This window comes from Pecten maximus, chromosome 1 (assembly GCF_902652985.1).
Source record: "Pecten maximus chromosome 1, xPecMax1.1, whole genome shotgun sequence".
Classification (NCBI taxonomy): Eukaryota; Metazoa; Mollusca; class Bivalvia; order Pectinida; family Pectinidae; genus Pecten; species Pecten maximus.
The window spans coordinates 27,067,139-27,092,557 of NC_047015.1; the positions used below are offsets into that span (position 1 = coordinate 27,067,139).

The 25,419-nt window shown below is 35.5% G+C and overlaps 1 protein-coding gene across 4 annotated transcripts in view; it reads right to left on the bottom strand.

The window, feature by feature from the left end:
• Positions 1-25,419, bottom strand: part of LOC117329095 (trichohyalin-like) — a 105,820-nt gene that overhangs the window by 40,725 nt on the left and 39,676 nt on the right. For all 4 annotated transcript variants that reach the window (XM_033886838.1, XM_033886830.1, XM_033886821.1 and 1 more), the window contains 2 exons: positions 17,895-18,050; positions 5,128-5,355 (listed from right to left, as the gene is read on the bottom strand). In XM_033886838.1, coding sequence (XP_033742729.1) covers positions 5,128-5,355; positions 17,895-18,050 — 384 coding nt within the window. The remainder of the gene's footprint in view (positions 1-5,127; positions 5,356-17,894; positions 18,051-25,419) is intronic.

The window sequence follows — 25,419 nt, forward strand, 5'->3', positions numbered from 1 at the left end:
AATTACAACAAAGAAGGCAAACAGCTTGGACCTGACATTGTCAGCCATTAGGGCAATTCTTCCAGTCCAAAATACTGAAATGCTGATAGTAATTAAATACTCAAAATACAAACTGAAATTTTATTGAATGTTTTTCTCTATTAAATTGTTGTTCAAAAGCTCTAAAATTTCAAAGAAAAGAATATTTGATAATTACAAGATTTTGCATAAAGAAGTTTTTGGAAGAGTGAACAAAGCTGAAGGTTAGTGTATTGTATGATTTAATAGGAAATACAGGCAGAGGTTGTGTGACACCTATCATTATTCAAACTTCAAGTCAATAAAAAAGTGTTTAACAGATGTAAGATAACCCCCCTGCTAGGTTAGATATTGCCTGTTTCTCTGAGCCTCTCTCTAAGGGACATTTCCTCATGAACCCTAGAGTGGTGAACTGAGGACAAACAGAAGCCTGGATAGCTGTCCATCAAACTCAAATGGCAACTTACTGACAGTTTCTTTCAACATTATAGATACAGCTACAGAAACTGTCATATATATTTTCTCTTATTTGGTTTTCTCAAATTAAATCTAGAACAATAAAGATTGCACTCATCAATAGACCACAGATGTTTCTATCAATTCAAGTTTTCCTATTTTAAGCTGACTGGGTGATTCTAGACCTCAAATTGATATTGTCAAAGATTATTATTGTGTTTACCTACCCGATACTGTTGACTTGAACAAAATGAGCATAATTAGAAGTGCTGTCCATTTCACCAGTGATATATGAATTATTCCCCACAGATTGAGCAAAACACTGATTTAATTATTATACAAATAATCTAAACCATGTTTTCAATATCAAAAAGTACAACTAAAAGATATGCTGTCATTTTGATAGTGTTCTTGTCTAACCATTCTGCTGTCAGAAAGTACTATCTTTATGGATCCAAATCTCTTTCCTACAGTTTTTGCCTTGTATACACAGTACCATTAAGACTCCTAGGGTGTGCTATCTGATTTGTTTTCTACATAAATCTTAAGGTATGAAAGACAACCATCATCAAAGCTTTATAATATTACCACACACGGTGACCAGGCAGAGAACAATCTCCTAACCTCTATAATTCAGTATTCTCAAAATTATTTTGAAAACAAACAAATCAGATTGACAAGGATGATAATGATACTGATACAATATTCATACATTTCAATAGGTCCTGGTTGATTTAAGTAAAAGGTACATTTAAATTTCCACCTGAAAAAGTATCCTCCAAAATTATCAATGTCTGCAGATTTTTTTTTTCCAATATTAATTAAAATCTTTGTTTGAATTGAAACCTGATCATTGTGTTTGAAAAATGTATAGTAATTTAAAAAAAAAAAACATGAATATATCAAATATGGCCATAGCCATTTTAATTGACAGGTAAAGTAAAAAACTGTTCTAACAAATATGCGGTGTGTATAGCAATTTCATACTAAAAACAAAATGAAGTTTGGTCCAAGACAAATAGGTTTATTAGGGATGTAACAATAAGTTAGTAGACTATTATTATAATATACTCTTGTAAAACTGGGTGATCATCACACAATGTTATCCAGAACTATTGTTATAGTGAAAAAGAAGGCATCAGTCACTGCTTTATACTGATCTGTAGTGTACGTGTATGACAAAGTATGCAGTCTTTTGGAGGAAATGTTGTACAATTAAACCAAAATACATCTTCATTGAATTAAAACAATAACTTCATCTTTAACAAGAGTTATCAGAAAACAACATAACTCCCAGAGTAGGTTGTAATAAAGACTTAGTTTTTCAAAAGTAAGTCAAAGGTTATGGTCAAGGTCAGCAGGTCCACAAATGTAGTACCAGTTGAAAGGTCTTATTACGAGGAACACACATATCAACTACCAAAGCTGTATCCTCATTAGTATTAACACAACACTTGTTTTATAAAAACTTTAACCTACAAAAATCGTAGCTGTCTACGGACGACACAGATAATGGGGTATAGCGATAGCTCCCCTGGACTCTGTCCCAGTGAGCTAAAAACAGCTTGCATGGCTCCATTACAAACATTGTCAAATTCAGTATGCAAAATCAATAAAACAATAACTCGAAGCACAATTTCAAAACATGCCTTGAGGCAGTCACAAAAATAGTACAGGAAAAATACGAAACGGACAACAGCTTCATAAGTTGGGGTTAAAGGTCAAAATATGTCACTGTGACCTACTTTTGGTACAGAGCACTCTATCTTTGGTAGCCCCAGGTGAAATGATGAAGGACACCAGTTATTGAAAAGTAATATTGTGTTTGGGTAGAGAAAACTGGGGGAATCAGATACATGTAGGTAAACACTAAGGGAGTTCATTCATGTTTCAACACTTTAACTGGCCAACTCTAATTCATGAAACATTCATTCATGATGTATTTATAAGGACAGCAGTTGAACTACCAATATTAAAATAGATGAAAGAACGAACTTAAGGACCTTGCACTGAAACACACAGGAAGTTTTCTACAACTTATCCCTATACAAACCTGTAATAAGATGGAATTGCGTGGATTTGAAAGAGTGAAAATCCCACTCTGATAACCTATTCATTAAGAGTTTAGGGAGGAGAGCACGATGCTCTTGTGAAATACATGTGGTAGCTAGTCTCTTAGAGCTATTACTGATGTGTGAGGTTAACCAACAATAATAAGATAAAACGTCAATGATTAAATACACGTTACAACATGACCATCATACCAACCCCATTAATTCACACAAATCCTCTCATCCTCCCTATTAACCCCATGTATTCACACAAATCCTCTTATCCACCCTATTAACCCCATGTGTTCACACAAATCCTCTCATCCACCCTATTAACCTCATGTATTCACACAAATCCTGTCATCCACCCCATTAACCCCATGTGTTCACACAAATCCTGTCATCCACCCCATTAACCCCATGTATTCACACAAATCCTCTCATCCACCCTATTAACCCCATATATTCACACAAATCCTCTCATCCACCCTATTAACCCCATATATTCACACAAATCCTCTCATCCACCCTATTAACCCCATATATTCACACAAATCCTCTCATCCACCCTATTAACCCCATGTATTCACACAAATCTTCTTATCCACCCTATTAACCCCATATATTCACACAAATCCTCTCATCCACCCCTAGTTAACACCCCATTGTATTCACACAATCCCTCTCATCCACCCATTAACCCCATAGTATTCACACAAATCCTCTAATCCACCTATTAACCCCATATATTCCACAAATCCTCTCATCCACCCTATGAACCCCATTATTCACACAAATTCCTCTCATCCACCCTATTAAACCCCATATATTCACACAAATCCTCTCTATCCACCCTATTAACCCCATGTATTCACACAAATCCTCTATCCACCCTATTAACCCCATATATTCACACAAATCCTCTCATCCACCCTATTAACCCCATGTATTCACACAAATCCTCTCATCCACCCTATTAACCCCATATATTCACACAAATCCTCTCATCCACCCTATTAACCCCATGTATTCACACAAATCCTCTCATCCACCCTATTAACCCCATGTATTCACACAAATCCTCTCATCCACCCTATTAACCCCATATATTCACACAAATCCTCTCATCAACCCTATTAACCCCATATATACACACAAATCCTCTTATCCACCCTATTAACCCCATGTATTCACACAAATCCTCTCATCCACCTTATTAACCCCATGTATTCACACAAATCCTCTCATCCACCCTATTAACCCCATGTGGTCACACAAACCCTCTCATCCACCCTATTAACCCCATATATTCACACAAATCCTCTCATCCACCCTATTAACCGCATGTATTCACACAAATCCTCTTATCCACCCTATTAACCCCATCTATTCACACAAATCCTCTCATCCACCCTATTAACCCCATATATTCACACAAATCCTCTCATCCACCCTATTAACCGCATGTATTCACACAAATCCTCTCATCCACCCTATTAAACCCATCTATTCACACAAATCCTCTTATCCACCCTATTAACCTCATGTATTCACACAAATCCTCTTATCCACCCTATTAAACCCATCTATTCACACAAATCCTCTTATCCACCCTATTAAACCCATCTATTCACACAAATCCTCTTATCCACCCTATTAACCTCATGTATTCACACCAATCTTCTTATCCACCCTATTAACCTCATGTATTCACACCAATCTTCTTATCCACCCTATTAACCTCATGTATTCACACAAATCCTCTTATCCACCCTATTAACCTCATGTATTCACACAAATCCTCTTATCCACCCTATTAAACCCATCTATTCACACAAATCCTCTTATCCACCCTATTAACCTCATGTATTCACACCAATCTTCTTATCCACCCTATTAACCTCATGTATTCACACAAATCCTCTCATCCACCCTATTAACCTCATGTATTCACACAAATCTTCTCATCCACCCTATTAACCCCATGTATTCACACCAATCCTCTTATCCACCCTATTAACCCCATGTATTCACACAAATCCTCTCATCCACCCTATTAACCCCATGTATTCACACAAATCCTCTCATCCACCCTATTAACCCCATGTATTCACACAAATCCTCTCACCCACCCTATTAACCCCATGTATTCACACAAATCCTCTTATCCACCCTATTAACCCCATGTATTCACACAAATCCTCTTCATCCACCCTATTAACCCCATGTATTCACACAAATCCTCTCACCTATCCCAAATAAAACTATAAGCTCACAGCCAACTAGTAAGACTCCTCCCCCAATCACACACTTATATAGTTTGATGACCTACACATATAATCAGGCGATTACATGTACAGCGACTTGGTTAACATATCAACCAAAATCAATTAGAAAAGAAAAGAAAAAAAACTTTTTGCAAATCATCACATTGTCTCCAACATCCCTGTGTATTTTCAATGAAATTGGTTCATAAGTTTAGGAGTTTTCTGGACAAACTTTTCTACAGACAGACAAGCTGATTACATATCCTGCCATCTAATTGATAAATCTATATTAATTCAGATATACAGATGTAATTAATTAAAACCCAAAAACTCACCTTGTCCAATTCGGCCTTTTCACGGATCAATTTTTCTTGTAACTCTTTCTCCTCTCGTTGTCGTTCTGAAAGTTCTTGTCGTATCTTTATAGAGTTTTTGCGTTTCACATCTGCAAGTGTTTGTTGAAGTCTGCGAACAGCCTGCTCCTGTTTCTGGCGTGTATACTCTGCATTTCTCACTTTGTTGTACAGATTCTGTTCTAAATCATCACCTTTAGTCACCATTTTCTGAAACAACAGGGATAATTTAAATTTACAACATTATAATCAGAAAAATAATAATCTTGTATGATAATAGTATATTATAGAACTGTATGAAATCCTACTGTAGAGATAGTCTGTAGTCTTATATATTACAGAACTGTATGAAATCCTACTGTAGAGATAGTCTGTAGTTTTATATATTACAGAACTGTATGAAATCCTACTGTAGAGATAGTCTGTAGTTTTATATATTATAGAACTACGAAATCCTACTGTAGAGATAGTCTGTAGTTTTATATATTACAGAACTGTATGAAATCCTACTGTAGAGATAGTCTGTAGTTTTATATACTACAGAACTGTATGAAATCCTACTGTAGAGATAGTCTGTAGTTTTATATATTACAGAACTGTATGAAATCCTACTGTAGAGATAGTCTGTAGTTTTATATACTACAGAACTGTATGAAATCCTACTGTAGAGATAGTCTGTAGTTTTATATATTATAGAACTACGAAATCCTACTGTAGAGATAGTCTGTAGTTTTATATATTACAGAACTGTATGGAATCCTACTGTAGAGATAGTCTGTAGTTTTATATATTACAGAACTGTATGAAATCCTACTGTAGAGATAGTCTGTAGTTTTATATATTACAGAACTGTATGAAATCCTACTGTAGAGATAGTCTGTAGTTTTATATATTATAGAACTGTATGAAATCCTACTGTAGAGATAGTCTGTAGTTTTATATATTACAGAACTGTATGAAATCCTACTGTAGAGATAGCCTGTAGTTTTATATATTACAGAACTGTATGAAATCCTACTGTAGAGATAGCCTGTAGTTTTATATATTACAGAACTGTATGAAATCCTACTGTAGAGATAGTCTGTAGTTTTATATATTACAGAACTGTATGAAATCCTACTGTAGAGATAGTCTGTAGTTTTATATATTACAGAACTGTATGAAATCCTACTGTAGAGATAGCCTGTAGTTTTATATATTACAGAACTGTATGAAATCCTACTGTAGAGATAGCCTGTAGTTTTATATATTACAGAACTGTATGAAATCCTACTGTAGAGATAGTCTGTAGTTTTATATATTACAGAACTGTATGAAATCCTACTGTAGAGATAGCCTGTAGTTTTATATATTACAGAACTGTATGAAATCCTACTGTAGAGATAGTCTGTAGTCTTATATATTACAGAACTGTATGAAATCCTACTGTAGAGATAGTCTGTAGTTTTATATATTACAGAACTGTATGAAATCCTACTGTAGAGATAGTCTGTAGTTTTATATATTACAGAACTGTATGAAATCCTACTGTAGAGATAGCCTGTAGTTTTATATATTACAGAACTGTATGAAATCCTACTGTAGAGATAGTCTGTAGTCTTATATATTACAGAACTGTATGAAATCCTACTGTAGAGATAGTCTGTAGTTTTATATATTACAGAACTGTATGAAATCCTACTGTAGAGATAGTCTGTAGTTTTTATATATTACAGAACTGTATGAAATCCTACTGTAGAGATAGCCTGTAGTTTTATATATTATAGAACTGTATGAAATCCTACTGTAGAGATAGTCTGTAGTTTTATATATTACAGAACTGTATGAAATCCTACTGTAGAGATAGTCTGTAGTTTTATATATTACAGAACTGTATGAAATCCTACTGTAGAGATAGTCTGTAGTTTTATACATTATAGAACTGTATGAAATCCTACTGTAGAGATAGTCTGTAGTTTTATATATTACAGAACTGTATGAAATCCTACTGTAGAGATAGTCTGTAGTTTTATACATTATAGAACTGTATGAAATCCTACTGTAGAGAGTCTGTAGTTTTATATATTACAGAACTGTATGAAATCCTACTGTAGAGAGTCTGTAATTTCATATATTACAGAACTGTATGAAATCCTACTGTAGAGATAGCCTGTAGTTTTATATATTACAGAACTGTATGAAATCCTACTGTAGAGATAGCCTGTAGTTTTATATATTACAGAACTGTATGAAATCCTACTGTAGAGATAGTCTGTAGTTTTATATACTACAGAACTGTATGAAATCCTACTGTAGAGATAGTCTGTAGTCTTATATATTATAGAACTACGAAATCCTACTGTAGAGATAGTCCGTAGTTTTATATATTACAGAACTGTATGAAATCCTACTGTAGAGATAGCCTGTAGTTTTATATATTACAGAACTGTATGAAATCCTACTGTAGAGATAGCCTGTAGTTTTATATATTACAGAACTGTATGAAATCCTACTGTAGAGAGTCTGTAGTTTTATATATATATTACAGAACTGTATGAAATCCTACTGTAGAGATAGCCTGTAGTTTTATATACTACAGAACTGTATGAAATCCTACTGTAGAGATAGCCTGTAGTTTTATATATTACAGAACTGTATGAAATCCTACTGTAGAGATAGTCTGTAGTTTTATATTTTTCTGCTTTACCGAAGGAAATGACAATAATTGACAATATTGTATCAACCGTACACTCAATCAATTGAAATTACATGCTTACCATTGTATAAATAAACTGAAAATAATGGTTTCACCAAATATTTCAAAAAATAACACTTACTGTAATAGTTTCCATGGATACGGGGTAATAAATCAGGTAAAACAAACCAGAATTCAGTCTATATGGTTTGTTAGATACCCAATAAGTTATTTTGGGTTTGTTATAAAACATAGAATATCTTTTCAATTTACACTGACTCATTAACATTATGCTTAATTAACCCACCCTTAAAATGGGTAGATATGTGAGTTACCTCCCTTGATTCCTCTAATATGACAAGCCAGATAATAAACAAGTTTTAGATTGTTTTTATGCATTTTTGAGCAATAATGAATTAAAATGAAGCTTAATCAAGCATAATTAAGCACAATTTCCAAAAAATAACGTTTTTCAGCCCTTATAAGGTAGCAGTGTACAGTAAAAATGCCAAATTCTGAAAAATATGGCACATGTTTTAGATATGTAAACATTGCCAGTTAACCTTACATATAACCTCTAATAAAGTATATATACACGTATTTGAAATCTGTACAACATTTGCAATTTTAATAGAGCTCTGAAGGATAAGTAAACTGATATTTTCTGTGATTTTTAGAGCTGTGAATACCATGGTAACAGCTTAAAAAATTCTCAAAAATTGCAAAATATTATGATATTTGACCCAAAATGGCACAATTCTCTACACAATTTTTTTTCTGAAACCTATTTAAAATTGAATATATCTCTATCCCAAAGACAGAATCAATCTTGTTTGGACATATGTTGTAAATTAAGTTTTTCCGCTATCTTACCTTTTCTGTGGGCTTCCATTTTGCGCTGTAGGCAAAACTAAATTTCCCGTGTAAACACACGTTCGGAAAATCCGGATATTTAAAATCCGGAACCAATTTATTGATTTTTGTTTTAATAAATGTGAAGCCTGTATGTACTACTTCATACTGAATATACCAATTATAGTGTACATTTATTTTTTCATTTTTTATGCATATCATAATACAGGAGTTATTTGCTTAACAAAAAAATTGCCCATGGCCAGGCTGTCTTACTGTGGTGTGCTACCTTACATACGCTGTTAACATAGATATTTACTAAACAATACAGAAAATATCAGCAACTAGAACACTGACAGGTCAGCAAGGGTTCCATTGTGTGGCAATATGTCCCTATAGTCATCAAGAAGCCCATATCATTTAGTGTGACGTTTGACAATGCAAACGTTATGTACTATGATGTGACTCTCCATTGTTTTCATCTGCCTCCATATTTGCTTGGCTAACAGAAATGAAAGTATCTGTATAAAACTCATGTATTTGCTGTTGTTTGATTTACTTCAACATTAAATACCTGACCCACTCAGAGCCTGAGTTATAGTCAGATATCTCCTTCGTCCTGGACCGTTGGACCCAAACGAGCTTGACCTCTGACCCTTGACCTTCATCTTTGGTCAGCTGATTCCTTGTTTGATTTTGACCAACTTTATGTTATAATGCATAAGAAAATGAGCTTGATCTCTGACCCAGTGACTTTGACTTTTGATTGGCTGATTCCTTGTTTGATTTTGACCAACTTTATGTTATAATGCATAAGCAAGTCAGCTTGATCTCTGACCCAGTGACTCTGACTTTTGATTGGCTGATTCCTTGTTTAAATATGCTTCATTGTTAAACATCATAACAAAATTTTCATCAGTGAAAAGATACAAAATCTGACCTAGACCTTTGACCTGATGACCTCGATCTTTTCAATTTTGCTTCATTATATCGATAACAAAATGTTCAACAATAGAAATAAACAAAATATGACCTTGACCTCTGACCCAGTGATCCTGACCTCTGACTTGATGACCTTGGCCTTTGGTCAATTGATACCTAGTTATAAACAGGCATTACTAAAGGAAGTCTGATTTCTATTTTTCAGATACATAACTGTAATACATATCCCTGTTGGTAATTCATACATATAGTCATACCAACCTTGAAGAACTACCTGCACACTGGTATACAAAAGTCATACTGACATTGAAGGACCATCAGAACACTAGTGTACATCAAATCATACCGATATTGTAGGACCAATAGAACACTAATGTACATCAAATCATACTGACATTGTAGGACCAATAGAACACTAGTGTACATCAAATCATACTGACATTGTAGGACCACCAGAACACTAGTGTACATCAAATCATACTGACATTGTAGGACCACCAGACACTAGTGTACATCAAATCATACTGACATTGTAGGACCACCAGACACTAGTGTACATCAAATCATACTGACATTGTAGGACCACCAGACACTAATGTACATCAAATCATATTGACATTGTAGGACCACCAGAACACTAGTGTACATCAAATCATACTGACATTGTAGGACCACCAGACACTAATGTACATCAAATCATACTGATATTGTAGGACCACCAGAACACTAGTGTACATCAAATCATACTGACATTGTAGGACCACCAGACACTAGTGTACATCAAATCATACTGACATTGTAGGACCACCAGAACACTAATGTACATCAAATCATATTGACATTGTAGGACCACCAGAACACTAGTGTACATCAAATCATACTGACATTGTAGGACCACCAGACACTAGTGTACATCAAATCATACTGATATTGTAGGTGTACATCAAATCATACTGACATTGTAGGACCATCAGAACACTAGTGTACATCAAATCATACTGACATTGTAGGACCACCAGACACTAATGTACATCAAATCATACTGATATTGTAGGACCACCAGAACACTAGTGTACATCAAATCATACTGACATTGTAGGACCACCAGACACTAGTGTACATCAAATCATACTGACATTGAAGGACCATCAGAACACTAGTGTACATCAAATCATACTGACATTGTAGGACCACCAGACACTAATGTACATCAAATCATACTGATATTGTAGGACCACCAGAACACTAATGTACATCAAATCATACTGACATTGTAGGACCACCAGACACTAGTGTACACCAAATCATACTGACATTGTAGGACCACCAGAACACTACTGTACATCAAATCATACTGACATTGTAGGACCACCAGACACTAGTGTACATCAAATCATACTGACATTGTAGGACCACCAGACACTAATGTACATCAAATCATACTGATATTGTAGGACCACCAGAACACTAATGTACATCAAATCATACTGACATTGTAGGACCATCAGAACACTAATGTACATCAAATCATATTGACATTGTAGGACCACCAGAACACTAGTGTACATCAAATCATACTGACATTGTAGGACCACCAGACACTAATGTACATCAAATCATACTGATATTGTAGGACCACCAGACACTAGTGTACATCAAATCATACTGACATTGTAGGACCACCAGACACTAATGTACATCAAATCATACTGATATTGTAGGACCACCAGAACACTAATGTACATCAAATCATACTGATATTGTAGGACCACCAGAACACAACTTTACATCAAATCATACTGACATTGTAGGACCACCAGACACTAGTGTACATCAAATCATACTGACATTGTAGGACCACAGAACACTAGTGTACATCAAATCATACTGACATTGTAGGACCACCAGACACTAGTGTACATCAAATCATACTGACATTGTAGGACCACCAGACACTAGTGTACATCAAATCATACTGACATTGTAGGACCATCAGAACACTAGTGTACATCAAATCATACTGACATTGTAGGACCACAGAACACTAGTGTACATCAAATCATACTGACATTGTAGGACCACCAGACACTACTGTACATCAAATCATACTGACATTGTAGGACCACCAGACACTAGTGTACATCAAATCATACTGACATTGTAGGACCACCAGACACTAGTGTACATCAAATCATACTGACATTGTAGGACCATCAGAACACTAGTGTACATCAAATCATACTGACATTGTAGGACCACAGAACACTAGTGTACATCAAATCATACTGACATTGTAGGACCACCAGACACTACTGTACATCAAATCATACTGACATTGAAGGACCATCAGAACACTAGTGTACATCAAATCATACTGACATTGTAGGACCACCAGAACACTAGTGTACATCAAATCATACTGACATTGTAGGACCACCAGACACTAGTGTACATCAAATCATACTGACATTGTAGGACCATCAGAACACTAATGTACATCAAATCATACTGATATTGTAGGACCACCAGAACACTAATGTACATCAAATCATAATGACATTGTAGGACCACCAGAATACTAATGTACATCAAATCATACTGACATTGTAGGACCACCAGACACTAGTGTACATCAAATCATACTGACATTGTAGGACCACCAGACACTAGTGTACATCAAATCATACTGACATTGTAGGACCATCAGAACACTAGTGTACATCAAATCATACTGACATTGTAGGACCACAGAACACTAGTGTACATCAAATCATACTGACATTGTAGGACCACCAGACACTACTGTACATCAAATCATACTGACATTGAAGGACCATCAGAACACTAGTGTACATCAAATCATACTGACATTGTAGGACCACCAGAACACTAGTGTACATCAAATCATACTGACATTGTAGGACCATCAGAACACTAATGTACATCAAATCATACTGACATTGTAGGACCATCAGAACACTAATGTACATCAAATCATACTGATATTGTAGGACCATCAGACACTAGTGTACATCAAATCATACTGACATTGTAGGACCATCAGAATACTAGTGTACATCAAATCATACTGACATTGTAGGACCATCAGAACACTAATGTACATCAAATCATACTGACATTGTAGGACCACCAGACACTAGTGTACATCAAATCATACTGACATTGTAGGACCATTAGACACTAGTGTACATCAAATCATACTGATATTGTAGGTGTACATCAAATCATACTGACATTGTAGGACCACCAGACACTAGTGTACATCAAATCATACTGACATTGTAGGACCACCAGAACACTAGTGTACATCAAATCATACTGACATTGTAGGACCACCAGACACTAATGTACATCAAATCATACTGACATTGTAGGGCCACCAGAACACTACTGTACATCAAATCATACTGACATTGTAGGACCATCAGAACACTAGTGTACATCAAATCATACTGACATTGTAGGACCACCAGACACTAGTGTACATCAAATCATACTGACATTGTAGGACCACCAGACACTAGTGTACATCAAATCATACTGACATTGTAGGACCACCAGAACACTACTGTACATCAAATCATACTGACATTGTAGGACCATCAGAACACTAATGTACATCAAATCATACTGACATTGTAGGACCACCAGAACACTAATGTACATCAAATCATACTGACATTGTAGGACCACCAGAACACTAGTGTACATCAAATCATACTGACATTGAAGGACCACCAGACACTACTGTACATCAAATCATACTGATATTGTAGGACCACCAGAACACAAGTGTACATCAAATCATACTGACATTGAAGGACCACCAGAACACTAATGTACATCAAATCATACTGATATTGTAGGACCATCAGACACTAGTGTACATCAAATCATACTGACATTGTAGGACCATCAGACACTAGTGTACATCAAATCATACTGACATTGTAGGACCATCAGACACTAGTGTACATCAAATCATACTGACATTGTAGGACCACCAGAACACTACTGTACATCAAATCATACTGACATTGTAGGACCACCAGATACTAGTGTACATCAAATCATACTGACATTGAAGGACCATCAGAACACTAATGTACATCAAATCATACTGACATTGTAGGACCACCAGAACACTAGTGTACATCAAATCATACTGATATTGTAGGTGTACATCAAATCATACTGACATTGTAGGACCACCAGAACACTACTGTACATCAAATCATACTGACATTGTAGGACCACCAGACACTAGTGTACATCAAATCATACTGACATTGTAGGACCACCAGACACTAGTGTACATCAAATCATACTGACATTGTAGGACCACCAGAACACCAGTGTACATTCAGTCATACCGTATGTCATTAAATCATGAGACTATGTTATTATGTGGCATGTGAATGGATGAATTGGAGATTCTTATTCAACAGCATATACATGTACACATATAATTACACATTTAACACAAACTATTATTATTATGCAGCAGGATAACTAAGACCCCCATAAAAAATACAAAAAGTTAAAATGTCACTGAAAATACAGGGCCCAGAAATCTCAAAATTAAAGGTAGCTTAACACAATGTTCTACAAGATACATGTACATCTTATAAGTTCATGAAGGTAAGTAAGTAACCTTTCTGCAGTATAGCCTTATCTAATTTTAAGTCCATTTTTCTATGATCATGTTTCAAAATCTGAAAACTAATGACATTAATAGACATGTAACATTATTAAGCTGATAAAATCCTGAGCTTGTTGTCCTGAATGCAGACTGTGCACGATGTTATAGGTCTCTGATATAACAGACAGAGGAGGCGGAATCACTATCTAAAAGAGTCACAGAGCATTAAATTGCTATCTTCTCAAGTCTCAAACATTTTCAATATATGTTTGCGGCTTTTTCTCACTCAGAAATCTTGAAAAGAAATGGACAATAAATTGATAAGTTTGAAGGCATGCATTGATAGAGGAGTCTATCAATGCTGTGTCAGCTGTCATTTTGGTACAAACAACTGAAAGGATTTCATTGAGATAGGAGGTATACATGAATAAGTGACATTACTGATCAATAAAAGAAACAACTATTTAACATGGCAGAGGACCACCCTGACAAATCTTTAAACAGGACATAATACATCTACAGCCCAATCACAAATCGCTACACACACTGTCACACTCATAAATCTCTACACACACTGACACACTAATGAATCTCTACACACACTGACACACTAATGAATCTCTACACACACTGTCACACTCATAAACCTCTACACACACTGACACACTAATGAATCTCTACACACACTAACACACTCACAAATCTCTACACACACTGATACACTCATAAATCTCTACACACACTGTCACACTAATGAATCTCTACACACACTAACACACTCACAAATCTCTACACACACTGATACACTCATAAATCTCTACACACACTGTCACACTAATGAATCTCTACACACACTGACACACTCATAAATCTCTACACTCACTATCACACTCACAAATCTCTACACTCACTATCACACTCACAAATCTCTACATACACTGTCACACTCATAAATCTCTACACACACTGACACACTCACAAATCTCTACACACATTGTCACACTAATGATTCTCTACACACACTGTCACACTCACAAATCTCTACACACATTGTCACACTAATGATTCTCTACACACACTGTCACACTCATAAATCTCTACACACACTGACACACTCATAAATCTCTACACACACAGTCACACTAATGAATCTCTACATACACTGTCACACTCATAAATCTCTACACACACTGTCACACTAATGAATCTCTACACACACTGACACACTCATAAATCTCTACACACACTGACACACTCATAAATCTCTACACACACTGTCACACTCATAAATCTCTACACACACTGTCACACTAATGAATCTCTACACACACTGACACACTCATAAATCTCTACACTCACTATCACACTCACAAATCTCTACACTCACTATCACACTCGCAAATCTCTACACACACTGTCACACTCACAAATCTCTACATACACTGTCACACTCATAAATCTCTACACACACTGACATACTCATAAATCTCTGCACACACTGACACACTCACAAATCTCTACACACATTGTCACACTGAAAAACCATTACACACATTGTCAACACACATTGTCACAGTGACACTCTCTACACACATTGTCAACACACATTGTCACAGTGACAGATCTCTACACACATTGTCACAGTGACAGATCTCTACACACATTGTCACAGTGACATATCTCTACACACATTGTCACAGTGACATATCTCTACACACATTGTCACAGTGACAGATCTATACACACATTGTCACAGTGACAGATCTATACACACATTGTCACAGTGACATATCTCTACACACATTGTCACAGTGACAGATCTATACACACATTGTCACAGTGACAGATCTATACACACATTGTCACAGTGACAGATCTCTACGCACATTGTCACAGTGAAAGATCTCTACACACATTGTCACAGTGACAGATCTCTACGCACATTGTCACACTTAGAGATTGGTCTACACAATTTCCAAATCAAATCTGTACATACAAAGTCAAACCTATACATAACTAGTATACTTCTGTTGCTTTTATTCCATTATAACGGTTTCCTTAATATAGTGAGGTTTTTTGTGCTTGGTTATAGGATCTCCTGTTTTCCTGAACCAATCTGGAACATTCTTATCTTCCTTCTGATCATGACAACCTCCTTAGTAATATCACCAATAAACCTGACCCATACATTCCATAAAGAGTATATGTTATTTATTTGATGATTGAAACATATTCAACATTCATAAGTTTGAAATTACAACAAATTCTGAACAAAGAATGACCATAAGAGTATAAAGAAGGCACTTTTCTACAGTAGTTGTGTTGTATAAAGACACCACATGTTTTACTAAACATTTCTTCACATATATCCGCAGGGTGGTCTACTTTTATTGTCTGACATTAATTTGAACATTTAACTGATTCTGACGAAAAGTGACATAGAATTTTAAATACTGGGTCGTACAAATGATCAAAAGTTCAGACAGCGTTGTCCATTATGTGTGAATGTATGTATGGACAGATTTATTATATGGCAGACTAAATGTGTGTCTCCATAGCTTTACGACCACATACTGTTTATCATTGTACACACTGTATTTAATGTGTAATCAATGTAAAATCTGCCTTACACAGTCACAAATAGCTTCTTTTTGTGAAAATAGAAATATTGGATTATTTTTCGACAAAAATCTGCCTATAATTGGTATATGTCTAGGTCAAGTCTACCCTTGATATGGACAGGATAGAGAGAACATACGACAAAAAGACATGAGATTACCACAAACTTTGACGAAAAATCATTCACTTTGTTAAACAAGATTCTATTTGATTGACAGAAAAACCCATATTGAGCTGATACACAAATGTCAGGTTTGTGACTTGCTGAATGAAAGCAGAAATAAAAAATAAAACCAGATTCACTAATCTAAAAGTGGTTACCCTTGCACTCTGAAGTAACGTTTTATATAAAATAATTCTTAGGCAATGCAATGAGCCTATTTTGGTACAAATATAGCTTGACCAAACAGAATAACAATTCTCTACATACACCTCTGGCTAAGATATGGCCCAGAGCACCTTTCATTCAGTATTGTGGTTAGATAACAATGTTCCTTTTGCGGTATGTGTACACACCAAGTTGGAGTTCTACACTGAAAGACTGGTTCATTCAAGCTACATTTCAGTATTTCACGTCAAGGTCAAAGGCGAAACCAGGTCAGGATTTTTAAAAATTTTACCAATTTGCAGTCGATAAATGAAACAATAGCTATTATAAGCTCTGGATGTCTGCCTTTTAGTATTAAAGGTCAAAGGTCAAATACAGGTTAGTTTGTTCCAATTTAGGTACATTTGGCACCTTATTAAGCTCTACCTACAGATTATCAAAAGGAGAAAATTTTCCTTTTATTGTAACAGTAACTACTGACTTTTGACTTTCATACCTAAGCAAGTACTTTCAGTAAAGTATGGAGGTTCAATTTATTATGTGGAAACTAATTTTCTTTTTATAGTAACATATCCTTGACCTTTGTTTGACTTTTCAAATCTGTGAAGCACCCCAAGCAAGCACTGTATGAAGTTTAAGTTTGAGAGGTACAAAGAAAGTTTAAGACCAACCTGGAAAAATTTGAGCTGATCGTCATGTTCTTTGCGCCTGTGATCGTTGTAGCGTTTCTTGAACCTTGCCTCCCACACTGCCTGTTTTCCATCCTCTTTCATTTTCTTGTCAGACATTGTGGATGACAGCAGATTCACCCTCCTGGCATTATGAGCCTAGAACATAAAATGTACTTGAGTGTTATAGACCTGTGTAGTTACAGATTCTATAGGTTGTGATGTCCACATAACAAATGTCTACAGTAAAACTGTATCATAGTGAACACTGACTGTCCTAATGTACCCTTCTGTTGGTACCGATACTCTGACCAGGATTCATTTTACAATATTTGCTGTCTTATTTATTGACTAGAAGTAATATATTTCTCTACAACAAATCTGTCATGCATCAAAAGTAATATTCATTAAAACATATATATTAAAATATGGTCTCTTAAAATGTTAAAACAGCAGTATTTCCAGTTCTAAGTCCCCCTAAATTTTAATATTGATGACAAATGTTGTCACACTTAGACCCCTCGTATAGTCAGTTGACAATAGAAATGTTTACATGGAGAATTACAAGATTTCTATAGGTTTGTTAACAATAAATCGTGTCTGGTTGTATCTTGGGTAGTTGATAAGAGAACTAGTGTGAACCTTTTAGGTATACTTTAGTACTGACAGGACATCGGGCCCTTCCTGTCTTCTCCTTGCCACCCAGATAATACACTACAGTTTTAAATAAAAACAAAAAGTTTAAGATTTAATTAAGTAATGTGTGTATACCCTGAAAAGCTGTTATTGGCCCGGAGGGTAGTAAATCCTTTCCTTCCTACCATTACACCCAGAACTGTAATTTATTACGGCAGTTATCATGTTATCCATCAAGCACTGTTGATACAGGCACATGCTACACAAAATCAAGCCTAGACATTAAAGACCCAAGCACTAGATGTTGACATTCATTCAGCTAAGTAAATCATCACTTTTGGATAACATGTAATTTGAGGTTGTAACTTTCTCATCTATTTTCAATTTTCTTCAAATTAAGGCCAGCTGATTACTTTCTGTATGAATGACCACTGTGACTTCATTTGAATTTATGGTGGTGGCGGAGATTAAATGCAACCAGTGTAAAAGAATGACTGGGTTTTTGACAAATATGTGTAACTATGCAGATGTGGTATGTATATGCAGGCCAGAGAATGCTCCACAAACTTAACACTCGCTTACTCTATAATTTGGGATGAAAAATTTCATTTTGATGGATATGAATTTGTTGTTGACGAGACCTACATATCATTTACAGCCACTCTATATTTTCTTTTCAATGTAAAAGCTCTCAGAATGACAAATCTGTGTTTTATTACTTCACCTGTTTACCACACACCCTGTCAACCTATTAAGTCAACCTAATCTGTAACACTATACAAAAAACTACAACTTACTATCAAATTAATATTTACTATCATAATAAATGCATTTCTATGTTTTAAATGGTACATTTTTTTCTGATGGAATAAATATCACAAGTCTAATTTAACTAAATATCAAATAAATATTTATAACACACAATAAATGTGTATAATGAATCCATTCCACAAACTTTGTTAATAAAAATAATCTTAGTAATGTCTGCAAGTGTTCATATTAAATGTCACAGTGTGTATTTAACTGGAACATTAAAACCCCCTATCCCTAGATCTCCAATAGAAATGTGTGGACTTGATGTACCTGATACATCTAACACCTGTTACAGGAAACGTGACTTACAAACCACACATCTTTTACCAAAGTCTTGTTAAAGATAAGAGCTGATGAATGAATCCTTAAATTTCATCTAAAACATAACCAACAATGCAATACAGCCTACAGTGACATTTAACTTTACCTAACTACAATACAGCCTACAGTGACTTATAACTTTACCTAACTACAATACAGTCTACAGTGACCTCTAACTTTACCTAACTACAATACAGCCTACAGTGACATTTAACTTTACCTAACTACAATACAGTCTACAGTGACTTCTAACTTTACCTAACTACCATACAGCCTACAGTGACTTTTCACTTTACCTAACTACAATACAGCCTACCGTGACATTTAACTTTACCTAACTACAATACAGCCTACAGTGACTTCTAACTTTGCCCAACTACATTACAGTCTACAATGACTTTTAACTTTACCTAACTACAATACAGCCTACAGTGACTTCTAACTTTACCTTACTACAATACAGTCAACAGTGACTTCTAACTTTACCTTACTACAATACAGTCAACAGTGACTTCTAACTTTACCTTACTACAATACAGTCAACAGTGACTTCTAACTTTACCTAACTACAATACAGCCTACAGTGACTTCTAACTTTACCTAACTACATTACAGCCTACAGTGACATTTAACTTTATACCTAACTACAATACAGCCTACAGTGACATTTAACTTTACCTAACTACAACACAGCCTACAGTGACATTTAACTTTACCTAACTACAATACAGCCTACAGTGACATCTACATTTATAAATTTACCTAAATACCATACAGCCTACAGTGACCTTTAACTTTACCTAAATACCATACAGCCTACAGTGATATCTACATTTATAACTTTCCCTAACTACAATACAGTCTACAGTGACCTCTAACTTTACCTTACTACAATACAGCCTACAGTGACATTTAACTTTACCTAACTACAATACAGTCTACAGTGACCTCTAACTTTACCTAACTACAATACAGCCTACAGTGACATTTAACTTTACCTAACTACAGTACAGTCTACAGTGACCTCTAACTTTACCTAACTACAATACAGTCTACAGTGACATTTAACTTTACCTAACTACAATACAGTCTACAGTGACATCTAACTTTACCTAACTACAATACAGTCTACAGTGACATTTAACTTTACCTAACTACAATACAGCCTACAATGGCATTTAACTTTACCTAACTACAATACAGCCTACAGTGACATTTAACTTTACCTAACTACAATACAGCCTACAGTGACTTCTAACTTTACCTAACTACAATACAGTCTACAGTGACTTTTAACTTTAACTAACTACAATACAGTCTACAGTGACTTTTAACTTTAACTAACTACAATACAGTCTACAGTGACATTTAACTTTACCTAACTACAATACAGCCTACAGTGACATTTAACTTTACCTAACTACAATACAGCCTACAGTGACTTTTAACTTTACCTAACTACAATACAGTCTACAGTGACTTTTAACTTTAACTAACTACAATACAGTCTACAGTGACATTTAAATTTACCTTACTACAATACAGTCTACAGTGACCTCTAACTTTACCTAACTACAATACAGTCTACAGTGACCTCTAACTTTACCTAACTACAATACAGCCTACCGTGACATTTAACTTTACCTAACTACAATACAGCCTACAGTGACATTTAACTTTACCTAACTACAATACAGTCTACAGTGACTTTTAACTTTACCTAACTACAATACAGCCTACAGTGACATTTAACTTTACCTAACTACAATACAGCCTACAGTGACTTCTAACTTTACCTAACTACAATACAGCCTACAGTGACATTTAACTTTACCTAACTACAATACAGCCTACAGTGACTTCTAACTTTACCTAACTACAATACAGCCTACAGTGACATTTAACTTTACCTTACTACAATACAGTCTACAGTTACTTCTTTCTTTACCTTACTACAATACAGTCTACAGTGATATCTACATTTATAACTTTACCTAACTATGATACAGTCTACAGTGACCGCTAACTTTACCTTACTACAATACAGCATACATTAACTTTTAACTTTACCTAACTAACTATATTACAGCATACATTTACTTCTAATACAGCCTTGAGTACCTTTAACTCTACCCTATAAGTACAATACAGTCTTGAGTACCTTTAACTCTACCCTATAAGTACAATACAGTCTTGAGTACCTTTAACTCTACCCTATAAGTACAATACAGTCTTGAGTACCTTTAACTCTACCCTATAAGTACAATACAGCCTTGAGTACCTTTAACTCTACCCTATAAGTACAATAAAGTCTTCAGTACCTTTAACTCTACCCTATAAGTACAATACAGCCTTGAGTACCTTTAACTCTACCCTATAAGTACAATACAGTCTTGAGTACCTTTAACTCTACCCTATAAGTACAATACAGCCTTGAGTACCTTTAACTCTACCCTATAAGTACAATAAAGTCTTCAGTACCTTTAACTCTACCCTATAAGTACAATACAGCCTTCAGTACCTTTAACTCTACCCTATAAGTACAATACAGCCTTGAGTACCTTTAACTCTACCCTATAAGTACAATACAGTCTTCAGTACCTTTAACTCTACCCTATAAGTACAATACAGCCTTCAGTACCTTTAACTCTACCCTATAAGTACAATACAGTCTTCAGTACCTTTAACTCTACCCTATAAGTACAATAAAGTCTTCAGTACCTTTAACTCTACTCTATAAGTACAATACAGTCTTCAGTACCTTTAACTCTACCCTATAAGTACAATACAGCCTTGAGTACCTTTAACTCTACCCTATAAGTACAATACAGCCTTGAGTACCTTTAACTCTACCCTATAATTACAATACATCTTATAGCTAGTTGTGAAACAATCTTGAACATCATAAGTGGATCACAAATCAAATGTAATCATGGTTTTTGTTAATTGGATTTGGACAAATATTTACCTCATACTGGAGAACAAATTTTACATTCATCTGCATTTCATGATTCCTTTCTTAATGATTACAAGCCTCTGGTTTATATCAATCATTGATCAAAAGAGTCTATTTACCGTAAACCTCCGGTCAGTTCAAATCGGCAGATAGTTCGAAAACATTGGCAGATAGTTCGAAAACATTTTTTTATTCAATACAAACAATAACTTTCAAGCTAATGATAGTTCAAACTCTGATTGTTTATAATTATGTCAAATGAAGAACGTTAAGTAAGATTTTTTTTTAGCAAACTCCATTGAAAGCTTGCAGAGAGTGGCACCGGGAAAATGCTGAGACTTTGGTCAACAGACAAGTTTAGGGTAATAAGTTATATGTGTGATTATTGCAGTAGATTTTGCGCTGTATGGCAAACTAAACAAGAGGCCCATGGGCCTTAACGGTCACCTAAATTTTGAAATATTTCAGTAAATTTGAATAAAAGAATGAATTTAAAAACAAATAAAACAAATGATAGTCAAAAATGTGATTTCCCTATAACTATAGTAAAGTTTATCCCCTCCCATGGGGCAAACGCGAGACCCCGGGGCTAGGAAATTCACAATTATGGTAAAGCACCTTAAGACCCTTCGATCTGTGAAGAGTATTTAATTTTACCTTAAATGGGCTGTAAGAAGAAGATTTTTAAAATTTCTGTTAATTTGACCCTTTTTGGCCCCGCCCATCAGCCCCTGGGGGTCAGTCAGGGCCAACATGTACATACCATCAAACTGTCATCCCAAGCTGATAATGTTAACGAAGTTAGAATGAATTCCAATAAAAATTCAACAAATAATAGTCAAAAATGTGATTTCCCTATATAAACTATAGTAAAGTTTAACCCTCCCCAGGGGCAAACATGAGACCCCAGGGTCATGAAATTCACAATTTTGGTAAAGCACCTTAAGATCCTTCCATCTATGAAGAGTATTTGATTCTAACATATCTGAGAGTTGAGAAGATTTTTGAAATTTTTGTAAATTTGACCCTTTTTGGCCCCACCCACCAGCCCCTGGGGGTCAACTAGGGCCAACATGTACATACCATCAAACTGTCATCTCATGCTGATAATTTGAACCAAGTTAGAATGAATTCCAATACAAATCCAACAAATAATAGTCAAAAATGTGATTTCCCAATATAAACTATAGTAAAGTTTACCCCCTTCCCAGGGGCAAACGTGAGACCCCAGGGTCATGAAATTCACAATTCTGGTAAAGCACCTTAAGACCCTTCCATCTATGTAGAGTATTTGATTCTACCATATCTGAGAGTAGAGAAGAAGATTTTTGAAATTTTTGTCAATTTGACCCTTTTTGGCCCCGTCCACCAGCCCCTGGGGGTCAACTAGGGCCAACATGTAAATACCATCAAAGTGTCATCCCATGCTGATAATTTGATACAAGTTAGAATGAATTCCAATACAAATCCAACAAATAATAGTCAAAAATGTGATTTCCCTATATAAACTATAGCAAAGTTTACCCCCTCCCCAGGGGCAAACGTGAGACCCCAGGGTCATGAAATTCACAATTCTGGTAAAGCACCTTAAGACCCTTCCATCTATGTAGAGTATTTGAGTCTACCATATCTGAGAGTAGAGAAGAAGATTTATGAAATTTTTGTCAATTTGACCCTTTTTGGCCCCGCCCACCAGCCCCTGGGGGTCAACTAGGGCCAACATGTACATACCATCAAAGTGTCATCCCATGCTGATAATTTGATACAAGTTAGAATGAATTCCAATACAAATCCAACAAATAATAGTCAAAAATGTGATTTCCCTATATAAACTATAGCAAAGTTTACCCCCTCCCCAGGGGCAAACATGAGACCCCAGGGTCATGAAATTCACAATTTTGGTAAAGCACCTTAAGACCCTTCCATCTATGAAGAGTATTTGATTCTAACATATCTGAGAGTAGAGAAGAAGAATTTTGAAGTTTTAGTCAATTTGACCCTTTTTGGCCCCACCCACCAGCCCCTGGGGGTCAACTAGGGCCAACATGTACATACCATCAAACTGTCATCTCATGCTGATAATTTGAACCAAGTTAGAATGAATTCCAATACAAATCCAACAAATAATAGTCAAAAATGTGATTTCCCTATATAAACTATAGTAAAGTTTACCCCCTTCCCAGGGGCAAACGTGAGACCCCAGGGTCATGAAATTCACAATTTTGGTAAAGCACCTTAAGACCCTTCCATCTATGTAGAGTATTTGATTCTACCATATCTGAGAGTAGAGAAGAAGATTTTTGAAATTTTAGTCAATTTGACCCTTTTTGGCCCTGCCCACCAGCCCCTGGGGGTCAACTAGGGCCAACATGTACATACCATCAAAGTGTCATCCCATGCTGATAATTTGATACAAGTTAGAATGAATTCCAATACAAATCCAACAAATAATAGTCAAAAATGTGATTTCCCTATATAAACTATAGCAAAGTTTACCCCCTCCCCAGGGGCAAACGTGAGACCCCAGGGTCATGAAATTCACAATTCTGGTAAAGCACCTTAAGACCCTTCCATCTATGTAGAGTATTTGATTCTACCATATCTGAGAGTAGAGAAGAAGATTTTTGAAATTTTTGTCAATTTGACCCTTTTTGGCCCCGCCCACCAGCCCCTGGGGGTCAACTAGGGCCAACATGTACATACCATCAAAGTGTCATCCCATGCTGATAATTTGATACAAGTTAGAATGAATTCCAATACAAATCCAACAAATAATAGTCAAAAATGTGATTTCCCAATATA